The following is a 25,778-nucleotide window of genomic DNA, read 5'->3' as shown; positions in this document are numbered from 1 at the left end:
TAAAACTACCATTTACTTGATACAATTGATTTTGTATCCTCATTGTTGCTGTTTGTTATCACTTTCATCTATGGCACACTCTTCTTTATTTGAATTGCCTTACCTTACAGAGTTAGCATTAGTTAGTTGATTTAGGTACAATCAAAATTCGAACTTTAAGGTAACCCTATTCAAGCAAAGTTGATTTTTTATACATCTATATAAATTCATCTAAGGAATTATTACCATTTATGAATCTCAGAAAGAAAAAAAAAAAACGCTTGTCTTGATGAATCCGCAAACATGAGTCCTAAATATATTCCTTCAAGAGTGATCCTTACTCTGTGTTGGTGTGAATAACATAATGGAATCAGCTGCAACAACAAACATTGTTATTATCAAAGACGATGAAACGCTAAATAAACACTTTGGGCTACTTCGAAAACCGATGGACAAAGTAGCATGATATGAGACAACAAAGAGTTCAAATAAGTGGGTAAAGCTCAACGGTTTCTAGACAAGATATGGAAATTGTATCAAGATACAGAAAAGGATCGGTGAAAATGCCTACAAGCGTGAATGGAGTTGCCATCATATATGGAGTTAAATCCAGAACATGCCCCAAAACTATAAACATCAATCTTTTCAGTAATACGTTGTGCTGAAGCATGTTCTGGTGTAAACATATAATTATAATTTTATTATATAAATGAAATAACAATCAGCTCATATATACAAAATAACTGAAATTGACATAAGCAAGCAAAGTTACTAAAGTTAGTGATCCGTATCGGATCCTAACCGCAAATCCAAGAATCATGGCTTTGGAAGAGTCAAGGGATAATCCACAATTCTCTAAACCAAACAAAAACGTGGGCAGTTGTTTGACACCCATGTTCCCATGTTTCAATGGACATGGAGAAAAATGCTTCTCTTACAATTCTATATATTTGGTTGTAATTGAAAGTAGAGAGAGGCCTCTAATTCAGAGTTGTTATGCATGTGGAATTAGAAAGAAAAAAAAAAAAAAAAAACAAAGGGAGAGCCTCTAGTTTATAATTTACGTTACATGTAAAACACTAGAGAGATAAATAATATCATTATTATTTTATCCCAAAATCAATTGTTTTTATCTTCTTGTTCCATAATAAGTCTTTGCTTCTAGAAATCAAGTACGTATATATCTATTATTTACGTACAAACGGCAAACCCCAAAACTCATCAACAATCCTTGCAAATACGTTGTGTTCATCTTTATTTGTAACGGATCAGTTAGGAGTTTAGTAACTTCAACAATTTAATCTTGTGATTGAGTACAATAAAGGAGATCACAACAAAGTCGATGATATGTTGTCTCATCCACCTGTAGCAGCTTTTTGTTTAACTATGGTTATGCAGGTACAACCATCTGGTCATGAAGAATACTTTGTGTACCTGACCCACATGAACCAATATGCAGAGCCACATACATCCAACATAGCTGGGCATTTTGGGGTCAGAAAAACGCTTCATCATCTTCAAAGGTATGTTTTCTGGCCTCCGATGCAGCAAGACATGGCCAGATTTATTTGAGGATGTATTCTGTGCAGGACCTTAAAACCCTCAAACAGAAAGCTCGACTTGTTGAGAGGGTTTGCTAGAGAATTAAGAAGGTGAAGTTGAATGGCGATAATTTGTTGATTTCACATTACTTATTATATTATATATTATACTGTGTATATAAATAGCAAGCGTTGATCTGCGACTCTGCGAGTTGCTGCATATTATAGTACACGCTTTTTTAAATACATTGAAAAGGAGGAAGTATAAGATCATCTTTAACCCTTCGAGTCGTGTTGGCGTGTTGCTGGGTGGGGTGGGTTGCTTGATGGGCGTGCTGGTAAACTACTGGTTAATGGGGTGGCGTGCTGAGTGGCGTGTTACTGGGTAGGGGTGGGGTATTTTTAATTTTTTTTTTTTTTTTCATTTTTCTTGATTTTAATTTATTTTGTAGATTATAATAACAACAAATAAATTTAATAAATCACACTAAAATTAAAATTAAAATTACGATTACATGATAAAAAAAGTCCTAAAAATATAAAATTACAATAAATAAATAAAAGTCCTAAATTACTTTATTTTTAAAAAAGTCCTAAAAATTGAATAATACGATAATATTAATAAAAGTCCTACTCGTCGTCGTCCTCGTCTGACAATTGAATTAAGTCGCCGTACTCTGCGAGCAAGGTCTTCTTCATCTTCAAGCAACGTTTCTTTTCCTTCGGGTTCCTTATGTTTGAGATGTCCAAATTCGAAATCCATTTTGTGGCTTCGAGTGCGGCTTTCATACGTTCCGCCTTGGTGATTGTGTCCATTTGTTCAATCTTTTTCTTTGCAACTTCGGTCTTGTACGCATTAACATTTTCACACAAATCTTCAAATTTTGAAGAGTTTGTAGAACGAGAGCTTTGTGATGCATCAGAAGATGCGGAAGTCCTAGCCACTTGCTTTGCTCGATTCCTTCCAATGGGCCTTTCAATCGGATCATCACCTAAAAGCACATTATCATCAGTGATATCAATCGTTTGGACCGTGTCCTCCTCATCGTCTCCGCGCATACCTTTACCATAAGCCACTTCGGTTTGTCTTTCAAAAACTCCCATGCATCTTTAAATGCCCGCGTTTTCACCTCATTAGTACAATACGCTTCTACCGCAGCCTCGTAAAAACATTTTTTAGTTTTTCTACTACGCCTTGGATTGCGTTTTTCGGCCTCATAATAGCCTTGAAAAGCTTTGCACCCCCTGTCCACATAACGCCATTTCCCGGATAACACATCTTCATTTCGATACCATCCTTTTTCGTTATTGTTGAAGTTACTCATAACAGTACCCCACAAAGATGAATATTTTTGTGAGTTTCCGACAATTGGATTCTCGGACGCATCAAGCCAACATTTCGCCAACCAAACCTCTTCGGCCGATGTCCAAACTCTTTTTTGACACGGCTCACGTGCCTTTTGTTTGTCTTTACGTTGGTGACTTCTTCTTCTCCTCCCTTCGGGTTCGGCTTTGAGTTGTGGTTGTCTATGTGGTTGTTGTGGTGGTGGTTATGCTTGTGATTGTGATTGAAATTGTTGTAGTTGTTGTGGGGATAACCCGAGTTCTCTTTGAATTTCTTGTAATTTTTGAAATTGTTGTAGTTGATAGATTTGGTGTTCAAATTCTTGTGGGTTCATATTGAACGAGCTAGTTGTATAATTGGCAAAACCAAGTCTGGGTCGGGTTTGGTTTGTAGATGACGAACCGGGTGTTGTTGGCTCGCTGGCTACAATGTTGTTAAACAGCGACCACTCGTTCGGGTTTGACATTTTTGTGAGATAAAATGAGTTGTGGTTGTTTGAAGTGTATATGTTTGAGTTGTGAAGAAGTATATGTTTGAGTTGTATATATATAGAGAAGAATATGTTTAATTTAATTAATTTATTTTCATAATTAAAAATTCGGTCAGCATATATCCATATATCCGTTACCAAAATATATCTGTTACATTTGAATCAGCCAATCTCAAATCTCCACGTCACCTGGCACGTGAGCTTCTTCCCCGTGCCAACATCCAGCACGCCGCTGTTTAAACCCACCAACACGCCGCGTTAGCCACGTGTTGGTGGCACCCATCGCCTGAAAACGCCGCGTTAGAGATGGTCTAATTATATTTAGGGGTGGCAACTTTGTCCCATATACTTATGAATGGTCAATTTGGGCTATGTTTTTTCTTTAACGGGTCAATAAGTAATGTCAAATTGCTACCTTAAACTTTATTGGCTCAAGCAGGTCAAACTGGAAGTACCCTAATGTGTCAATGTCCATTTTCAATGCATCAAATCTTATAAATCAAAGAAGTATTATTTAGAAAATATTTATTTTCTTAAGTTTTGTAATAATAATTGACATGTGAATTACAAAATTGGAAGGTTTTGCCAAAAAGTGTTGTATAGAATATTATTATTTGACCCGAGAAAGTTTTGATGTTTCCTGCTGCCTATTTTGAAACCATGATGTAACATCCCAATTTATGTATGTTTGTTAAGTACAGTAGTTATTTAACTTTGAGGAGGAAAGTTATAAAAAGGACAAAATTAGTCAAAAGAGGGACTTTATATGATAGAATATTGTTGGGGGTGGGTTGAAACTGTAATAGGATTTAATATATATGTATATATTCCAAAAATAGAAAGAATGACTCATTTTTACTTATCGAATAAAATCTTGGAAATTTGGGGTGTGTGTGTATATGTGCGATGGTGAGTGACGGGTAAGAGAGAGGAGAGCAAAAACTCAACAATCTTCTTCATGCAATTGCAATTAATTGATGATTAAGGTTCAAACACTATTTTCTTTTGATTCTTAAGCAACTAGAAGCTCTAGTTTTTTCATCACACTCTTTCATTAGAAGTTTGGGGGTTTTTTATAAACCCTAGCTTGAGGTATGAAATTATATGTTTTTAATTCCGAACTTCTAAGTTAATGTGTTAGACTGTTAGTGTTTAAGTGAGGTTTTAAGCTTCATTAAAACCCTAACCCAAGTTGTGAAGCTAGGGTTTATGGATTTAATAGTTAGAGATGATTCTCTTCACGAAATTGTAACTAGATGAGTTGAGTTTTGTTATATACAAAAGTGTTACAAGCTGGAAAATTATTAAGTATGACTTTTGACTAGGGTTTTGTTAACAATTATTGAAATTGGCATTTAAACATATTGAGCTTCTACAGTCTATCAAAATTATGTTCTGCTATATTAAAATAGGTAACCTCTTCTACTTGTAGTTGTTGTACTACTAATTTCGTTTTTACTCGTTAACATATGTCGTTTGTTAGTTGTTCCTACCGATTTCCTTTTTACTGATTAACATATGAAGTTTGTTAGTTGTTTCAGCTGATTTTCGTTTTCACTAAGGAGTTTCTGACTGATTAGAAATATACAAGTGAGAATAGAAAGTACTTGAAGATTTTGCTGATAACATTTATCTGTTAGGGTTTAGGGTTTTAAATGTTGGGCTCTATTAAAAATAAAATATTAGAGGTTAGTAGTGTAAGAATAAAATTGGTGAGTAGGGACTTGTTTTAGTGACGTCATACACGTTGTAGTTATATTTGATCTTTTTTGTTATTCTGGAATAAAACTTGCCCAATTTACACTGATCATTCAAACTGCACGTATTAATTCCAAATCTCAGCCTTTCATATTTCATTTTCAATTCCAGTTCTACTTTTTTCTTTGTGCTGTTAAATTTAGGGATCCTGCATCTTCCAAATGTATGTATCCTTGTTTTACTAGTTATTGTATTGTTGTGTACATTATTTTGAAACATGATTCATAAACCTTGTTTTATAAACTCATATTGCATAATGATTCATAATTGTTATTCTTGTTATATATATTTTCCATGATAAAATCAACAAATTTAAAAGGTATTTGAGTTTTTATGTCGGGATGAAACTTATCATGCCTGGATAAGCATATTTGACTTTTCTCGTTCTAGCTTCACACCTCAACAGATTTAGCAAAATTGATTCATGACAAGTTTCAGATTTAGCTGGAAAAAATCATTTGCTCAAGCTTTCGCTTAAATAGTAATCTGCCTATTGTTTATTTCTGTTTAGTGTGTCCTGATTCTTGCTTTATGTTATTAACTTGCAGCTTTTGAAGTAAGAATGAATACAGAAGACGATAGACTAAGCAGCTTGTCAGATGATCTCATCATCAAAATTCTTTCTTATAACAAAACCAAACAAGCTATAAAAACTAGCATTTTGTCATCTAGATGGAAGAATATCTGGAAGTCAATCCCACATCTCGATTTATCTACTGACGATGTCACTTCATTAACATCTACTGACGATGTCACTTCATTAACCACATTAGATGAGTTCAATCGTGTTCTATCTTCCCACAATAATGAAATAGAATTGAAGTCGGTTAAACTTAGTGTACGTGGAGAATTTAGGCAGGAGTTTGTCAAAACGGTTATCAAATATGCGTTCTCGCACAATGTCCAAAAGATGACTATTATATGTTTGGACGAAAAGCGTAACGAAATACCTCTTTCTCTCTTTATTTCACAATCTCTCAAAGATCTCACTTTGATTGGATGTGCTAGATATTGGAGTCAACTCTATAAGAACAAATCATCTTGGGACCTACCGGCTTTAACAACGTTGCATCTTGAGAATGTCGTGGAGAGTCACGGAAATCGTGACGAGTATGGTGGTCTTTTTTCTAAGTGCCCAAACTTGAAGAACCTGACCTTATCTAACTGCACCATAAATGATTATAATCTTAGTTCCATTCGCTATTCTGAACTTTCTAATCTCACGGTTGACAAAGGATTGTATTCAGTTGCTAATGTGGTTGCACCTTACCTCAAGAATCTCACTATTGTAAACTGCCGATGTGATCTCTTGATTTATGCCCCCGAATTGTCCTCATTGATGTATAAAAACCTATTTTATCGTCACTTATTCGCACATGGTTTGTCTTCTTTGGAGAAAGTGGATTTTTATCTTAGTTATCTTGATGAAGCAGATGGTCCTGATACTGTTAACATTCTTCAACAGTTCCGCAATGTCAAAAATCTAACGCTTGGACTGGAAATTGTGGAGGTATTCGCTCATTAATGTTTATACGTGCACCTATCAGTACTCCACTCACTTATTATTATGATTTATATATATTATTGGTATATTTTATGTTTCAGCTTGATTCGTTTGTGGACGTAGTCTCAGATCTACCTTCTCCCTTTGCTAAGTTAACGAGCGTCAAGATTTATCCAGGGAATGAGAAAGGAGAAAAGAATGTAAAGATCCCTACACAAGTCGAAAACTTTCTGCTAGATGCTTCACCATCTGCCACTCTCTCGATATACTCACGCGAGGTAGTTTTTATACATACACATACACACACATACACAAGAATCAACTGATAAGCACCCCTTTGGGTTAGTAATTATGATAAACGGGGACTAATGTACATTATAAACATGCAGGAGGTGAAAGCATTGCGGGATGCCACTTCAGCACAACGAATAATGGCCAAGTTGGAGGGGTTGCTGGAGTGGGAGAAGATTGATTGTGAGATGAATATGAATGAGCAAGGGGAAACACAGATTAATAAAGGGCAACATGTTAAAAAGAAAATTTCACAGATCAGGAGGTGTTGGACTGATCTGTTTGGGCAGATTAATGAAGACAATGTTAAGATTGATGACATTTTGTCAATGTTGGATCAGATTGAAGTGTTGGTGCAAGGACTTCCAACATCAAAGAAGGATAGTATTCAAGCACAATTTTCTAGTTTACGTGCAGAGGCGAACAGTGTTATGAAGTTAATATTGGATCGTATGAAGATTAAATGTGTTGGGAAGGTGTCTGCATTTATGAACTTGCTATAGCATCACAAATGTCTTCATAGAAATTGTAAGTTTTTGATTTATGTATGTTCAAAGATGCTAACTGTCACTAAAATGCTTATAACTAGTCAAATTTTTTATTTGTGCTGCTTTCAGGTTTCAATGTTTTTGTTATCTCTTATCCTGAGTCAGATTGCCTGTGAAAACTGGAATGGTAAAAGTTGTATGTTTCACACACCTAAGGATTCCGCCCCTATGGGGATTTTCTGCTTTGCTACACAACTTAGCTGGTTAGGTGATTTGGGTTTTAATTATGTTGGATCGTATGCTAGTTCTAGTTCCTTTTGTTGGGTACTTAGATGGTTAAAGAGTTTAATATTTATAATGTGTACTACTATGCTAGTTTCTGCTGTTGGAAAGTTTATTTCCACTAGTTATTAAGTTTGTCAACTACATAACTCAAAGTCAACTCCAATTTTTGCAAGAGTAGTCCATTGTCACCTTGTTCTTTGGTACCACTTTCATAAATGGCACTCTTCTTTATGACTGGTATTTTTTTATCTCAAGATCTCAACCTTCAAAACCTTCTTCTCCATCTTCACAAGCTTTTGAATAAATGCACTTTAAGGGGAAGTAACTAAACTTGATCTTCACAAGCTTTTGAATAAATTACATCCATTCCTTTGAACAACTCGTTAACACTTGGGTTTGATACGTTACCAAGTCCCCACCAATAGTTTACCCGAGTCCACACCTCCATAGTTCTTTTACAGAATTAAAGCATGATCAACCGAATCGAGATTAATGCCTTTTTCTCTATTTCATTGCGAACTGAGAGTCTCTTTAGCCTCGATCTCCAAACAAAAATACCAATCTTTACAGGGGTGAGATTGTTTCTTAATGTTTATGTTGGAGAAGAGTCGCAGCATAAAATCTTTTCATTAGGGATGCTTGTCATCACTTTGTAGTTGTATTTGCCACTAAAATGAGAGTTCCATTTACACGAATCAGGTTTTGATCCTTCGAAAGATACTGTTTGCAGCAGATTCTCGATAGCTTCCAACGGGAGTTCTGATCAAGCTCTAGTTCAGAAAGATAAACGCAGGTCTAGATTGTGATATTCTGTCTTCAACAGTAGCTTGTTTAATTGACTCAAGCCTACGCAACCTCAAAAACTTGTTCTTGAAACATTCCAGTCCGAGCCAACAATCTTCTAAAAACCATGTATCTTTTCCATCACCTAATATTCTTTCAAAAGAGGAGGCAAGATTTACCTCGAAGGATTGCATTTAAAGGTTAACACAAACTTTGTTCTAAATGGATGGTTTAATCCGGTAAGTATTTTTAAAACCCAACCCCCATCCCAACCATGAATACTTGTAATAATAGAAACCAAAAATGCACTATTTTTGATTTTATACTGCCACCACCATTTGCAAACAAAATGCAAACAAAAGACAAGTTTTTTGCCTTTAGAGAACAGACATTTACCTCCATTCCTAAGGAAGTAGAATGATGTCCCATTTAACCCAAACAAGTTTAGATGTATCACTAACCCCACCCAAAAAAAACTTACAACTCAAACCCTCAAGAAGGCGAATGACACTTGAAGGAGCTCGAAAGATGGGGAAAAAGTACAACGGTAATCTTGAAATGACCGATTTAATGAGTGTTAATTTACCATCGTGCGACAACGTCTTAGCCTTCTAATCCGACAGCTACTTTTTAATCAATTATCGGGTTTCAATCAACCAACTTGCTCATTTTTTTATCCAACCGGAAGAACCATATAGGTAAATGGAAAAGAAGTAATGAACCCTGTGTAACGACCCGACTTTTTCGACTTTTAATTTCATTAATTACTTTCACGAAACTGCGTATTTGTGCGACTGATTTAGATTATATTCTGGGATCATTAATTTTGTTAATTATTCTCATTAATACCTACAACGTGTTATTAAGTGCTTAATCACTTAACATGATCCTTGATTGCATTTATGGCCGTTAGTGTCACTTATTGTTTAAAACGAACTACATACTTGGTGCACGTTAAACTTTTGTCATAATTGGAATATTATGACTACGTAAACATAATTGTTATTTATTTATGACAATTACTTGGCTTTATGGTTCCTTAATTATGCTTAGTGTTTACTAATGCTTACTAGTTAGTTTTAATGGAATTAACACCTTAATGGACCTAGCTTATTAAAGGCCCGACATACTTAACTTAATGGACTCACTTAATGTACTAATGAATGGACTAGTTAGCCCATTACTACATGAGACAAAATCCATTAGATTAAAAGACAAAGTATTAAGCATGCTTGTGTACCTTCTTACAACATTTAACCTCATTCTACCATACCACCCAACATGTATACCTCACCATTGTACCAACTTCATGGACCACACCACCACCACCACCACTATGACCGTCGGCCATAGTGGCCTTTATTTTCAAATTTGTTTATTTTTTTTCTTTCTTTCTTTTGTTACATAAACCTTGAGCCAATTCCATTTCACACACATCACTCCCTCACTACTTTCTCACACTAAACATTTCTCTTAAGTTGTAAGTTTAAACTTCTTTTCTTCCTTTCTTTTTCTCTCTAAACCGTAGCATCATCATCATCATTAGTGTTCATGGATTTTGGTTTTTGTAACTTAAATCCTTATGTTATCTTGCATTCTTTAATTACTTGTAAGATAAAGAAGCAAGAACAAGGATCAAAGCTTTGTAGCTTTTGGTTCTACATGAACTTGTAATAATCAAAGGATCAATTACTTTAAGATCCTCTTTATGTTCAAGTATTGGAACTTTAAAGTTCATTTTATGAAGATTCAAGCTTGTAACTTGATATCTCTTTATGTAAAGAATCCAAACTTGAACTTGTTTATCTTTAACTTTAAATTTATCATTTATGCTTATGAAATTCGATTTATATATGTTCCTTGGTCAAAGATTTACTTGTTAACTTTGATCTCATGTATCTTGTAACCAAAGTCTAACTTTGAATGTTCAAGAACAAGAAAGTTTAAGCTTCCTAGTTTATAACTTTCACTCATCTAAAGTTGATCTAAATTATGTAACTTATGGTCATCTAACTTGTTAAAACAAGAGTTCATTAATTTGTGTTCATTTTATTTTACAAGACCTAAGTTCCATAACTTATGGTTGTGTAAAAGTTGCAAGTCTAAGTGTTATGACTTAGGGTTTCACCAAGAACATAAGATCTAGACTTTTTAGTCTAAGGTCTTTAATACTTAGCTAAGATTTAAGTTCCATAACTTAAGGTCTTGCTTATTTAGTTTGATTCAAAGTTTATAGCTTAATAGAAATTGTACTTGTGTTGAAACTAAGAAATTGATGTAACTTTGGTTCATCACCTTGCTCAAACTCTCACATGAGTTGTGTTTTATTTCTTAGTCTTAACTTTGTGTGTTGATGGTTAAACCTTGGTTAAAGTGATGCTAAAACATCAAGAGTTGTACACTGAGGCTTAAACGCATCAAGATGAGATCCGTGATGAGCATCAAACACCAAGAAACCCACCGGAGCACTTGCTTTCTGTTTTTCAGGGTCTGATCAGGCTCCTGGGCTTCTGGAAAAGTTGATTTCCAGATAGTTCGGTTCGAGTAGATGACTTTTCGTTTAAGACTCGCCTAAATTCGATATACGGTTTAGGATTTATAGCCTTCCAAAAGTCACTACGCCTTTTTCACGTTGTGCTAAAATTTCTGACCTACTCGCACTTAAACCGTCGCCACGGTCAAACGAAGACGAATTAGGTTCTGAGAATTGGTCAACGGTTAGAGGACTCACATACGGATCCTTGGCCACTAGTCTCACGTCATTTCAGTTTGTATAGAGGTCGTAGCAGCTGAACGAAGTCAGCCTTTGTTTTGATCTCTATTCTTGATTGAAAACTTACTTTACTTTTTACGTATGATGTTGATGATGATGACACTTAAGATTTAACTTACGTACTTTTAAACCCTTTGGGACGATTTACTGACTTAGTAACTTTTGACTTAGGTTGAGGACCTTTCGGACCGACTTACTTGCTTACTTATCTCATATCGACTTTTACCGCACTTTCACTGTGAGTTATAGATCCCTTTTTACCTTACTATTTTGGGACTGAGAATACATGCGCTTTTTATGTTTTACTTATTAGGAACGAGTACTTAAACTTTATATATGTGTGGGTGATATAACGGCATAAACTTTCCCCTTAGCTCGGTAACATTTAGTCATTGGTTTTTGAACCTGTGAACGCGAGTCTTAGATATGGATCCATAGGGTTTGGCATCCCCACTCGGGCTAGTCGCGCTAGCATTTATCGGGTGTTTAATACTTCGTAAACAGACGCACTCTCCAAGTGTACTTTTAGGGGGTGATATTTACGTTAAGTTAGTTACCAAGTGCCCGCGGTTAAGCATATACTTTTCATACTGTTTTGAATACGAAATCTCGTGGCCTACATTACATTATTGTTACAATCAAACTATAGCTCACCAACATTCGTGTTGACTTTTTAAGCATGTTATTTCTCAAGTGCTTAGACGATTGTTGCTCCGCTGTATTAGACTCTCGGTGTTAGACTTCCGCTGCTTTGCTTAGAGATGTCTCAATTACGAAACTTTTACTTTGCATTCATAACTTATGTTACATTTGAACAATGGCTTTGTAATGACCTTTGTGTCACGTACTTATGTTAATGCTTTCTAGAAGCACGCTATGTTTTGTAAAACGTTATCTTTCCATGAATGCAAACTTGTTTTAAAACAGCATATAGTATTGTAACCGTGTAATGGACCTGTTGTTGATGATCCGTACACGTTAATGTTGTTGGGGCATCACATTTGGTATCAGAGCATTGGTTGTAGGGAATTAGGTTGCATTAGTGAGTCTTGACCGAGCCGAGTGGGATTCGCTAATATGATTAATCTACAACTTGCTTGTTTACTTGTTTCTGCGGAACTTACTGCATGCTACTGCTTACTTTTACTGCTATATGGACTTGCTGTATGCTACTGTTTATTCTCGCTACTGCATGCCACTATCTGCTTTTGATTTCATGTTACTTCGGTATGGTATTGTTATTATTGTCATGATATGTACTGCTGTATACGATCTAGGCTGCTGTAGATATTTTGCCTTATTACGTGCTTGCTATATGTCTTACTGACATGGAAAAGGTTATTTTTCCTTGTTCAGATGTCGGACATACCGCCCATTATCATTGATTTGGAGAGTGATGTGTGCGAGGTGTAGTACGAAATACTATTATTTTTATTACGAAATACTATTAAATACGATACAATTTACACAAGTTATTTATTTATTTATAGAATGGATATACCTAAACCTTGCTACAACACTTATAGGTAGTGTACCTAATCGTAGAGTAGTGTAGTTTTTAGTAAGTCCGGTTCGTTCCACAGGGATACAGACAAGTTTAACACTATATTTTTCACAACTATATTTGTGTGTGTGTGTGTGTGTGTGTGTGTGTGTGTGTGTGTGTGTGTGTGTGTGTGTGTATATAAGTAGTATTATTATTATTATTATAAAGGGGGGTTTTTACCGTTTAATGACCAGTTTGTTGATTTTAAGTCTTTTATCACAGTTAAAACCTAATGCAAAATATTAAATATAAATATGACTTAATTTAAAGCGTAAAGTAAATGACGATAAATAAAAGTGCGATAATTTAAAGTACGATCAATAAAATGACGGTAAATAAAAGTGCGATGAGATATAAAATAAAAGAATTATGCTTATTTAAACTTCCATAATCATGATGTTTGACGTTTTGATTTTAATTTATTACCATAGGTTAATTGTCCTTTGTCCTGGATTATTCGATACGTCTATCTGGTTTTTGTCCATAATAGTCCATCGGTCATAATTATAAAGTGCGAGTATCCTCGTCAAATTACCCTTATACCCGAAGTCAAATATTCCAACTAATTGGGGACTTAAACTGTAACAAGGTCTTAATACTTTGTTATGATTACACCAGGTTATCGACTGCGTGTAACCCAATGTTTTAATACTTTGTTAACAATTACACCAATTTTCCTTGTATGTAATTCACCCCTGTTTTAATGAGTCCATTGACTATTAATCCATCCCCGTGTCCGGTCAAATGAACGATTATTAGTATTTATATATATCCCTCCCATCGTATCCGATCGAGTGTATGTGGTTATTTATAGATACGTCAAATTGTAAATCTCTATATTAAATTAACGAACTATCATTTAGTTAAACAAATATAAAGCCCATTAATAGCCCATAGTCCAATTTTCACAAGTGTCGGTCTTTTGTCCAAACCCCAATTATGGTCCAAATTCCAATAATCCCGTCTTAATATTTAGTCCAACATCACGATTACTTCGGCTTAAATAAGCATAATAATAACTTAGCTACGAGACATTAATTTAAAAAGGTTGAACATAACTTACAATGAATATTTATCGCGTAGTGTTACACGGACAGAGTTTCGACTTACAAAACCTTAAAACATTCGCTACAATAACCTTATTATTATTAACTTAATATTAAAATTATAAATATAAAATATAAATATAAATATAATGAGAGAGTGAGAGATAAGATATTGATGATGGTGTGTAAAACTCGTCGAAATTCGTTGCAATTTATAGACCTGGCCAGACTTCTGAGCTCATGCGATAGCATGAGAATTGTGCTTCCAGGCCATGCGATCGCATGGCCGCCTTATCCTGTTCCAAATGATTCCAAAACGTGGGCTGCTGCGAATTATATATTATATAATATAATATATATATATAATTTTATATAATTATATATATATATATATTATATTCATGTGCATAGTAGACTTGTAATTTCAGGTCCGTTGAGTCGCGCGTTGATGCTCGGCTTATGTCCCGGTTCCGGATTTTCGAACGTCCTTTTGTATGATTTAATATCTTGTACTTTGCGTTCCGCGGCTCGTACTCTTGTAATTTTTAGACGTTTCTCACCAATAATTTGAACCACTTGTATTGTATCTTGTACATTTGAGCTTTTTGGTCATTTGCGTCTTCAATTAGTCGATTCTGTCTTTGTCTTCACCTTTTATTATTTAAACGAATATTACTTGGAAATAGAACAATTGCAACTAAAAGCTTGTCTTTCTTGAAGGATAATGCTATGAAATATATGTTCATTTTTAGCATTATCAAATATTCCCACACTTGAGCGTTGCTTGTCCTCAAGCAATATAGAACTTGAAATAAAAACATACTTGAATCACTTCTTTATTCTTCACACTTTGTACATCAGTGATTTTGATATGGCGGTATGAACAATGATAGTAACGATATGGATTACAGTCCCACATGACTATAAAAATTTAGATCCTTTAGGAAATTGGATCTTTATGAAAACATTTGATCTTTTGAAAATCCATTCTAGCTTTTACCCTAGATAAGTTTTCTGAATTGACCCACCATCGGTGTTGCAAAATATTTTTGTGGATGAATATTATGGCTAAAACTTTTAGGTTCGTGTAATCCACTGCTATCCCTGTATTGGAAAGCACACATCCAGTTTACTTGTTCCGTATATTACCTTTCGGTAAACTACCGTTCGGTTGTAAAGGAAAGCGATGAACAAGAAACTGTTAAGGCAATGTCTAATGACATGCTTTTGATTATGGTCCACATTATGTCGGATGCAATTACTATCCTTTGTAGGAGAAGTGGTAAAGATCACCCTATAATTTTTCGTTTCGGCACAAGGTCCTGTCTTCGACCATGCTATGCAACCACTGTACTTACGGTTGACACCCGATTTGGTTCAGGTGACCTAATGAATTTCGGTGAATTCTTAGGATTTTACGTTCAATGGTAATGAACGCATTGAAAATAGGGTTTCAGAAAACAAATTGGTTTGTAATTTTGATCAAAATATTTTCTCGTTCAAGCTCGAGTTTAGATATCATCGAATTCCATGAGTTTGTAATTCTCAATCTTTAAGGTCAATCTCAAGGATTGCGTAATATCAGACTTAAAAGCTGATTTTTAATCTTTAAGGAGATTATCCTTTCTGGGGGTCTGATTCATTAGTCTTATCAAGCTAATTTGCATGGCGCCCTCTCCATTTTATGAGACAGATCCTCTCATGGTTAGGATGAGTCTGACCACATGGCGACCCTGTTTGAGGCTGAGGTCCGTGGATTTCCTGTTGATTTTAGAGATGGCTTTTCTAGATTTTTCGTCAACCTACAGCTGGTCTGGACGACAACTTCCTTACCTAGACGCACCGCTGACGGTCCTTTCCGTAACGAGCATGGCCATTGGACTAGATGCACCACTGACAGACGAGTCGTGCCGATTCCACCTGGCAGATATCGACTTATGACCACCGGCCAGGCACACCCACCCGAAGATGACGTACCTGCACTACCATCGGATGATTCAGACAGTTCGTCATCGGATGAGACTAGCGAGGAGGATCCCAAGGAGGATTCTGAGGAGGACTCCGAGGAGGAACCCGTGCAGCCACCCTCTACCCCGCCGAAGAAGCGGTACTGCTTCGATGGTACTGTTATTCCAGGGGTTAATGGAGGTAAGCCATTCGTGAACGCACGTGGACTTTTGGTTAGGGTCACCGCCTACAAGCGGGTTGTGCCGTATCCTGCTGATCCATCTACTTCTGGTGCTGCACCCTCTACACCACCGGCGCCATCTACTTCTAGTGCTGCACCCTCTGCACCACAGGCGCCACCGGCGCCACCTGCACCATCTACACTACCTGCACCACCTGCCCCACCAGCGTCTCCCACCGTCGAGGAGCTGACGAGGGAAGTGCATTCCCTCCGTGCTCGGGTGACTGAGCTCGAGGACCAGATGTCCCACATAATGGACATCATTTACCCACCATCACTATAGGGCTATTGTATTAGATTTCATTATGTAATCCCGTTAATGGTTTCACGTTTTATTCAAGTATTGTACGAACCTTATGAAGATGTACGCAACTTTCTTATTAATGAATGGAACTTAATGTTGTTTAATTATTGTACGATGTTCTGTTTAAGTTATTGTATGATGGTTTTTATGCTATCTGCAACTAGTTGGCATGCTTAGTTAATGTGTATTGTGTTGTTTCCATATTGATTACCTTATACTATAATATTATGAATTATTGAATAATGGATTTTGACTTAAGTCGAAATTTTGTTTGGAAGATCAATGGCAAACGGAAGAGTTCCAAGAGAAATGCCCACATCAGCTCAGATTGAGGAGATGATAGCTGCTCGAGTAGCCGCAGCTATGGTGGATGCCAACCCTCAAGCTCCACCGGCTAACCAGAACATTCAGAACGGCAACGTGGTTTGTAAAAAGTGTAATAGGACTGGACACATCGGCAAAGATTGTAAGGTCACCACCCCAGCTGTGAGGACAATTCCGAATGGGCCAAAGAAGTGCTTTGAATGCGGCCAGCAGGGTCACTTCAAGAATGAATGCCCTAACAAGAAAAAGGATGGCGGCCCAGCACGTGGAAGAGTCTTCAACATGAACGCCAGGGATGCCCGTGAGGATCCTGACTTGGTCACAAGTACATTCACTATTAATAAACTATTAGCTTCTGTCCTGTTTGATACTGGTGCCGATAGGAGTTATGTATGTAGACATTTTTGTTCTAAGATAGACTGGTCATTAGTTCCTTTAGACGAGGGTATTCTTGTTGAGGTAGGCAATGGGAAACTTGAGAAAGTTGACCAAATTGGTCGAGGAGGTATTATAAACTTAGCTGGCGTAGATTTTGAGATTGATTTGATACCCATTAAGTTGGGAAGCTTTGATGTAATAGTTGGTATGGACTGGCTGTCCCAAGTAAGAGCAGAAGTCAATTGTGGAGAGAAGATTCTTCGTATACCTCGCGAAGATGGTGAGCCACTAATTGTTTACGGAGAGAGATGTAGCCCGAAGCTGAACCTTATTAGTTGCATGAAGGCACAAAAGGTAATGAGAAAAGGGCGTTTTGCTATTTTAGCACATGTGAAGAAGCTAGAAACTGAGGAGAAAAGCGTGGATGATGTGCGAATTGTGAACGAATTTCCCGACGTCTTTTCAGAAGAATTGCCAGGATTACCCCCACCGAGGTCAGTAGAGTTTCAGATTGATCTAGTACCAGGAGCTGCACCTGTGGCTCGCGCACCTTATTGACTCGCTCCTTCCGAAATGCAAGAGTTGCAGAGTCAACTACAAGAACTACTAGACCGTGGATTCATCCAACCAAGCTCTTCGCCTTGGGGCGCACCTGTTTTGTTTGTAAAGAAGAAGGACGGATCTTTTCGCATGTGTATTGATTACAGAGAACTCAACAAGTTGACGATCAAGAATTGGTATCCCCTTCCCAGGATTGACGACCTATTTGATCAGCTGCAATATATATATATATATATATATATCGTTTACTCTAAGATCGATTTACGATCAGGTTATCACCAGTTGAGGGTGAAGGAGAGCGATGTACTTAAGACTACATTCCGAACTCGTTATGGTCATTATGAGTTTCTTGTGATGCCATTCGGTTTAACCAACGCACCAGCTGTGTTTATGGACCTCATGAATCGCGTATGCAAGCCGTACCTAGACAAGTTCGTTATCGTCTTCATATATGATATCCTCATCTATTCCAAAAGCGAAGAAGAACATGAGCAACATCTTCGACTTGTGCTTGAACTCTTGAAGCAAGAGCAACTCTACGCCAAATTCTCCAAGTGTGAATTTTGGTTGAAGGAAGTTCAATTTCTGGGTCATATTGTAAGCGATCAAGGTATCAAAGTCGACCCCGCAAAGATCGAATATATATATATATTTATATATATATATATATATATATATATATATATATATATATATATATATATATCAGCAAGTGGGAAACTCCCGCTACTCCTACTCATATCCGCCAATTTTTAGGCCTCGCCGGTTACTATCGAAGGTTCATTGAAGGTTTCTCTCTGATTGCACGACCATTAACCGCATTGACTCATAAAGGGAAGAAATTCGTTTGGACGGCCGAGCAAGAGTCGGCATTCCAAACCCTGAAGCAGAAGTTAATCACCGCACCTATCTTGTCCCTTCCGGAAGGCAGTGACGACTTCGTTGTGTACTGCGACGCCTCGAAACATGGTTTTGGTTGTGTATTGATGCAACGAACAAAGGTTATTGCTTATGCCTCTCGTCAACTGAAGATTCACGAGCAAAATTAGACGACGCACGATCTCGAACTTGGTGCCGTTGTCTTGGCGCTCAAATTGTGGAGACACTATCTTTATGGAACCATGAGTACTATCTTCACCGATCACAAAAGCCTCCAACACATTTTCGATCAGAAGCAACTGAACATGAGACAGTGACGGTGGATCGAAACATTGAACGATTACGATTGTTAACTTCGCTACCATTCTGCCAAAGAGAATGTTGTAGCCGATGCTTTGAGCCAAAAGGAAAGAATGGTACCTCTTCGTGTCCGAGCCTTGAACATCACCATCCATTAGAATCTCAATAGCCAAATCTGAGTAGCCCAAGATGAGGCTCTCAAAGAGGAGAATATTTCTCAAGAACGTTTGAACATCCTCGTGTAACATCCCGCCTTTTTCCGTTTACTTTTCCGTTATACTAATATAAAGTCCGTTATATGTTTATAACATCTCCCGTTGATACGCGTTTTAAATTATCTCGTTTAGGTAATTCCCGCACCCGAGCGAAAGTTGAGGGACTAAACTTGACAAGGGATCAAACCCTTGACTAGGTCAAAGGGTCAACCCCTTTCACCCATTCATTTCCACCTCCATCTCTCTCTCTTTCTCTCTAGCAAGAACACACACCCAATTATCCAAATTCATTCATTCATCATCTAAATCCGGATTAAGGAGCTAGCAACCAAATAAATTACATATTCGTGATCCTCTCTTCATCCTCTTCGTTTTGGTACCAACTTCATCTCATTTGGGTAACTTTCTAAAATCACTAGATTTTGTGTTCTTGATGTTTTTAACTTATAAAAGTGTTAATTAGTGTCTATGGCTCAAGTCTAACATGAATATATGATTTATATGCTCGATCTCGTTGTTTTAGTGTAACTAGCATGAACTTGAATTTTTGGTGTGTTATTCTTGAATTTTGGATGATCACACGTTGTTAGATGTTAAAAGTTGATGTTTTAATTGTGTTACTAGCATCACTAGCTTCAATTTGATGTGTAGGTTGCCTTAGAAAAACTTCATGAACTTGATTATTGATTTTGGTGAATTTGGGTTAGGGTTTGATGAACTTGAAATGGACTTTTGATGCATTGAATGCCATGGATTATTATTGGTAAGTGTTTAGTTGGATTGTATGCTTGATTATCTTCGAAACGGCATATCATTCATGTAAATTGGTTACCCGAATCATAAAATGCGTTTTTGGAACTTGAACTTTGATTATGAACGTTTAATTACGGTTTTTGGTTGTTGTAAGTGGAAGTTTGGTTGATGAATTGTGTTTAGTTGTGTTCTTTGTCAAATTACCTTTCCAACGATATAAGGTGCGAGTTCTAAATGTTAGCGGTTTGTAATTTATGCTTGAAAGAGTTTTGATTTGGGACTTGAACAATTGAGGCTGACCAGGTACCAGCGCACGGCTAATGCCGCGGCGCGGCCAGACCATGTCGCGGCGCGACATAAGCCTTGGTCAGGCTCTGACCACCATGTCCAAATTACGAAAAATGTTTGGCATACTACGGACCTCCGATTCACATGAAACTTGTTCTAACATGTTCATATATGATTAAAAACCTCAGAAAAATAGTTCGGAACCCGACCCGAACGTGTTGACTTTCGTTGACTTTGACCGACCAAAGTTTGACTTTTTGTCAAACTTAACCAAATGATTATGCAACCTTCCTAACTTATTTATATACTTGTATCTTGCATGAAACTTGGCAATTTGATTTCACATGCTAAATAATCGAGTCGTAACGAGCCATAGGACTAATTGAACATCTTTGACCTATCGTGTTTACCGTTATTGATACGACCTATTTGTTTAGGTCAAGACTAGCACTATCTTTCGCACACGTTATTTTGTGAAGTACTTTACTACTCGTGCACTCAAGGTGAGATCATAGTCCCACTTTTACTCTTTTTGAACTTATATTGGGATGAGAAAACATAAACGATTCTTTTGAACTAAGTGAACACAAGAACGGGAAAACAAACATTCTACATACGAGTTTAGAACAAAATCCTCAATTCGATTATCATTAGTTACACTTGCCGGGTGTAAGCGAGAACTTATGTTATATGGCCATATGGGTTGACAACCCTCATCCTTGACGGTTCGCTACCGTCTACGGATGAAATATATTTTCGAGAATCAGTGTTTGTTCTAGCACTAAGTGATGGGGTATACAATGGAAGGAATGTTAAGCTTTGATAATTGGGTGCTCGTGAAACAAACTTTTGGAATGTATTACTATTATTTCATTGATGCAAATCTTGTGGTTCACTTGTACTTACTTACTTAAACCTATGATTTCACCAACGTTTTCGTTGACAGATTTCTATGTTTTTCTCAGGTCCTTGAACGATACATGATACATGCTTCCGCTCATTATTTGATACTTGCATTGGATGTCGAGTATATGTGCATTTCATGGAGCGTCTTTGACTTTACTTTAAACCGTGTCGCCTAGATTTCATTCGTATTATAACGTTGTAACTTAACTATTGGTTGAACAATTCTTGTAAACTTTGGGAACAATCTTTATTTAAAAATGAAGGCGACATATTTTGGTCAAACTTTGTCTTAAAGACTTATGACCACGTAACGGGACCTAAGTAGACGGCGCCGTCAAACATGATTTGGTCGGGTCGCTACAGATGGTATCAGAGCGTTGGTTGTAGGGATTTAGAGTTCATTAGTGTCAACCCCGAGTCATAGGGTACATTGATGAGTCTAGACTACAACCGGCATATAGACTTGAAGTAGGAATTACTTGACTACTTGTGCATTTATACTCGAACGCTTCTACTCATATCTACTCTTAGTTCATCTTAATCTCACGTTGTTTAATTTGATTGACACGCCACCTTGACTTTATAGAATAATGTCGAATGCACATATGAATCAGGGTAATATAATTTCCGGGATTATATTACGGTGACTCATATGAACGTTCCGACATTATGACATAAAGAATTTAAGGCGAGTCGAGAAAAAAAAAAAAAAAAAAAAAAAAAAAAAAACTTCTCTTTATCTTTATCCTATATCACGGTTAGTATTATTGAGAATACTAATCAATGATATTCTTGTGTCTTGAAGGAACAATGGCTCCTCGTCGTGTACGCCGCAATGAAACTCCCGAACAAGCTCTCGAACGGATGATAGCTACCGCCGTAGATGCGGCCATGGCCGGTCACTCATCCAACAACAATAATAATAACAACCACAACAACAACAACGATGGAGCCGGAAACTCAAACGAGGGATGCTCTTATAAAGCTTTCATGGGGTGCAAACCTCACACTTTTGATGGAACCGGGGGACCGTTCGTGCTCACCCGATGGTTTGAGCAAACGGAAGCCGTCTTTAGCATAAGCGGTTGTCGAGACCAAGACAAGGTCAAATACTCCACTCACACTTTCTCCGGAATTGCTCTAACATGGTGGAACACCTATGTTCAATCGGTGGGTACCGATGAAGCTCATGCCCTCTCTTGGGCCGATCTAAAGGAAAAGATGATTGTTGAATATTTTCCGCGCGAAGAAACCCGAAAGCTTGAGGAAGAACTAAGAGCTTTGAAAGCGGTCGGAAACGATCTTAAAGCTTATAATCAACGCTTCGCCGAACTATCCTTGATGTGTCCTAATCTTGTTAACCCCGAATCTCAAAGGATTGAGCTCTACATGCTCGGTCTTCCAAAAAGCATCAAACAAGGGGTGATGTCATCCAAACCCACTACTCATCAAGCCGCTATGAACATGGCTCGCCAACTAATTGAAACGGTTGACGAAATCGTAGTTCCGGCACCTAAGGCCGAGGATAAATCGGGCGGCAACAAAAGAAAGTGGGAACCCTCCCAATCAAGCAACAACAACTTTGCTAAGAAGCCTTACACCTCCGACGGCAAGAAAGGTTATGCCGGGAACCTACCTCTTTGCAACAAATGCAACAAACATCACTTTGGCGAATGTAGTAAGTTAATTTGCCACCGGTGCCAAGGAGTTGGTCATAAGGCCAACGATTGTAAAAGTGCCACTCCCGTCGCTCGAAAGTGGCCCAATGCACCAAAGACGGGCACTTGTTACGAATGTGGCCAAACGGGTCATTATAGAAATGCATGCCCAAAGAAGAAAGATAACCCCAATACGCGCGGCCGAGCTTTCAACATCAACACCGAGGAAGCCCGGGATGACACTGAACTAGTCACGGGTACGTTTCTTCTCAACAATTCTTATGTCTCTTGCTTATTCGATTCGGGTGCCGATAAATGATTTGTATCCAAGACTTTGACTCATTCTTTTAGCACTCCACCTCTTCCATTAGATACCACTTATACCATTGAAGTGGCTAACGGAAAACTATTAAGTGCCGACACATATTACCGGGGGTGTACGTTAAACATTTTGGGTAAGGAATTTGAAATTGACTTGATACCCATGGAACTAGGAAGCTTTGATGTAATAATCGGTATGAATTGGTTAGTCAAAACGAAATCTCACATTCTTTGTGATCTTAACGCAATCCGAATTCCTATCGAGAATGGTGAACCTTTGATTGTCTATGGCGATATGAGTTGCACCAGACTCAACCTCGTTTCGTGCCTTAAAGTTAGAAAACTGCTCCGTAAGGGTTGTTTTGCGATCCTTGCCCACGTTAAGAAAGTTGAGTCCGATGATAAGCATATCGATGATGTGCCAATTGTTAGTGACTATTCCGATGTATTTCCCGATGAATTGCCGGGTCTTCCGCCTCATCGACCGGTTGAATTCCAAATCGATCTTATTCCGGGAGCCGCACCCGTAGCACGTGCACCATATAGACTCGCTCCATCTGAAATGCAAGAATTGCAAAGTCAAATCCAAGAACTACTTGATCGTGGTTTTATCCAACCTAGCCATTCACCTTGGGGCGCTCCGATTTTGTTTGTTAAAAAGAAAGACGGATCCCTACGAATGTGCATTGATTATCGTGAACTAAATAAATTGACGGTTAAGAACCGATATCCTCTTCCTCGCATCGATGACCTCTTTGATCAACTACAAGGGTCTTGTGTATATTCGAAAATCGATCTCCGCTCGGGTTATCATCAATTAAGGGTTAAGGGGGAAGATGTCTCCAAAACCGCTTTCCGGACTCGTTACGGTAGTTATGAATTCCTTGTCATGCCATTTGGTCTCACTAACGCACCGGCGGTGTTCATGGATCTTATGAACCGCGTGTGCAAACCGTATCTCGATAAATTCGTTATTGTGTTCATCGATGACATATTGATTTATTCTAAAAATGAAGAAGAGCACGAACAACATCTCCGACTTGTGCTTGAACTTTTAAGACAAGAACAACTCTATGCCAAATTCTCCAAGTGTGAATTTTGGTTAAAGGAAGTTCAATTTCTTGGTCATGTTGTAAGTGACCAAGGTATTAAAGTCGATCCAACGAAAATCGAAGCCATTAGCAAATGGGAGACTCCTACTACTCCTACTCACATTCGGCAATTTTTGGGTCTCGCCGGGTACTATCGTAGATTCATCGAAAATTTCTCTTTGGTTGCACGTCCTCTAACCGCATTGACTCACAAGGGAAAGAAATTCATTTGGGCGACCGAACATGAATCCGCATTCCAAATCTTGAAAACAAAGCTAACCACCGCTCCTATCTTGTCACTTCCCGAAGGCAATGATGATTTTGTTGTATATTGCGATGCCTCAAAACATGGTTTTGGGTGTGTATTGATGCAACGAACAAAAGTCATTGCTTATGCTTCTCGACAACTCAAAATTCATGAACGAAACTATACGACACATGATCTCGAACTCGGAGCCGTCGTCTTTGCACTTAAAATGTGGAGACACTATCTTTATGGAACCAAGAGTACTATCTTCACCGATCACAAAAGCCTTCAACACATTTTCGATCAAAAGCAACTAAACATGAGACAACGACGGTGGATTGAAACTTTGAACGATTACGATTGCGAGCTTCGTTACCATCCCGGGAAGGCAAATGTAGTAGCTGATGCCTTAAGTCGAAAAGAAAGAGCGGTGCCTCTCCGTGTCCGAGCTTTAAACATCACCATTCACACCAACCTTAATAGCCAAATTCGGGTAGCCCAAGATGAGGCTCTCAAGGATGAAAACATCTCTCTCGAACACTTGAACGTCCTCACCTCTCGATTCGAAGTTAAAGAAACCGGACTCCGATATTTCGCCGGAAGAATTTGGGTGCCTAGTTATGGGGACCTACGAAGCCTTATTTTAGATGAAGCCCATAAGTCACGATACTCGATTCACCCCGGTGCCAATAAGATGTACCACGACCTTAAACAGCTATATTGGTGGCCGAACATCAAAAGGGACGTAGCTACTTATGTTTCCAAGTGTTTGACATGTTCCAAAGTCAAAGCCGAACACCAAAGACCGTCCGGACTACTTCAACAACCCGAGATCCCGCAATGGAAGTGGGAAAGGATAACGATGGATTTTATCACCAAGCTACCAAAAACGACGGGCGGTTATGATACCATTTGGGTTATTGTTGACCGTCTCACCAAATCCGCACACTTCCTTGCCATGAAAGAAACGGACAAAATGGAATTAAGGAGGTCGTAGCCCGACACGGTGTACCATTATCGATTATCTCCGACCGAGATGGCCGTTTCGTTTCTAGATTTTGGCGTACATTGCAAGAAGCGTTGGGAACGCGTTTAGACATGAGCACCGCATATCATCCTCAAACCGATGGACAAAGCGAACGTACAATTCAAACCTTAGAAGACATGTTACGAGCTTGCGTGGTTGATTTCGGAAAAGCTTGGGACAAGCACTTACCTCTCGCCGAGTTCTCTTATAACAATAGTTATCACGCGAGTATTAAAGCCGCACCTTTTGAAGCGCTATATGGCCGCAAATGTCGTTCACCTCTTTGTTGGGCCGAGGTAGGCGACGTGCAAATCACCGGACCCGAACTCATTCACGAAACCACCGAGAAAATCGTTCAAATCCGAGATAGGCTTAGGACGGCCCGAAGTCGTCAAAAGAGCTATACCGACAAACGACGCAACGATCTTGAATTTCAAGTCGGTGACCGAGTAATGTTAAAAGTCGCACCTTGGAAGGGTGTAATCCGTTTTGGGAAACGCGGGAAGCTA

The 25,778-nt window shown here is 38.0% G+C and overlaps 1 protein-coding gene across 3 annotated transcripts; it reads left to right on the top strand.

Moving 5' to 3' along the window:
• The first annotated feature begins 4,229 nt into the window (after positions 1-4,229).
• LOC139857996 (F-box/LRR-repeat protein At3g26922-like) lies at positions 4,230-7,791 on the top strand. 3 transcript variants are annotated; one of them, XM_071846847.1, is made up of 5 exons: positions 4,230-4,341; positions 5,662-6,623; positions 6,719-6,895; positions 7,007-7,436; positions 7,526-7,791. In XM_071846847.1, exons 2-4 carry the CDS (start codon positions 5,676-5,678, stop codon positions 7,409-7,411), a joined length of 1,530 nt encoding a protein of 509 aa, XP_071702948.1. In that variant the 5' UTR covers positions 4,230-4,341; positions 5,662-5,675; the 3' UTR covers positions 7,412-7,436; positions 7,526-7,791. The 3 variants fall into 3 exon arrangements, with proteins under 3 accessions (XP_071702948.1, XP_071702950.1, XP_071702949.1); XM_071846848.1 differs by having other exon boundaries at positions 4,325-4,447; XM_071846849.1 differs by lacking the exon at positions 7,526-7,791 and having other exon boundaries at positions 7,007-7,524.
• Positions 7,792-25,778: the final 17,987 nt, after the last annotated feature.

Source organism: Rutidosis leptorrhynchoides, chromosome 7 (assembly GCF_046630445.1).
Source record: "Rutidosis leptorrhynchoides isolate AG116_Rl617_1_P2 chromosome 7, CSIRO_AGI_Rlap_v1, whole genome shotgun sequence".
NCBI lineage: Eukaryota > Viridiplantae > Streptophyta > Magnoliopsida > Asterales > Asteraceae > Rutidosis > Rutidosis leptorrhynchoides.
The sequence above is the reverse complement of the archived record's forward strand: the minus strand, read 5'-3'. Positions and strand labels throughout refer to the sequence as shown.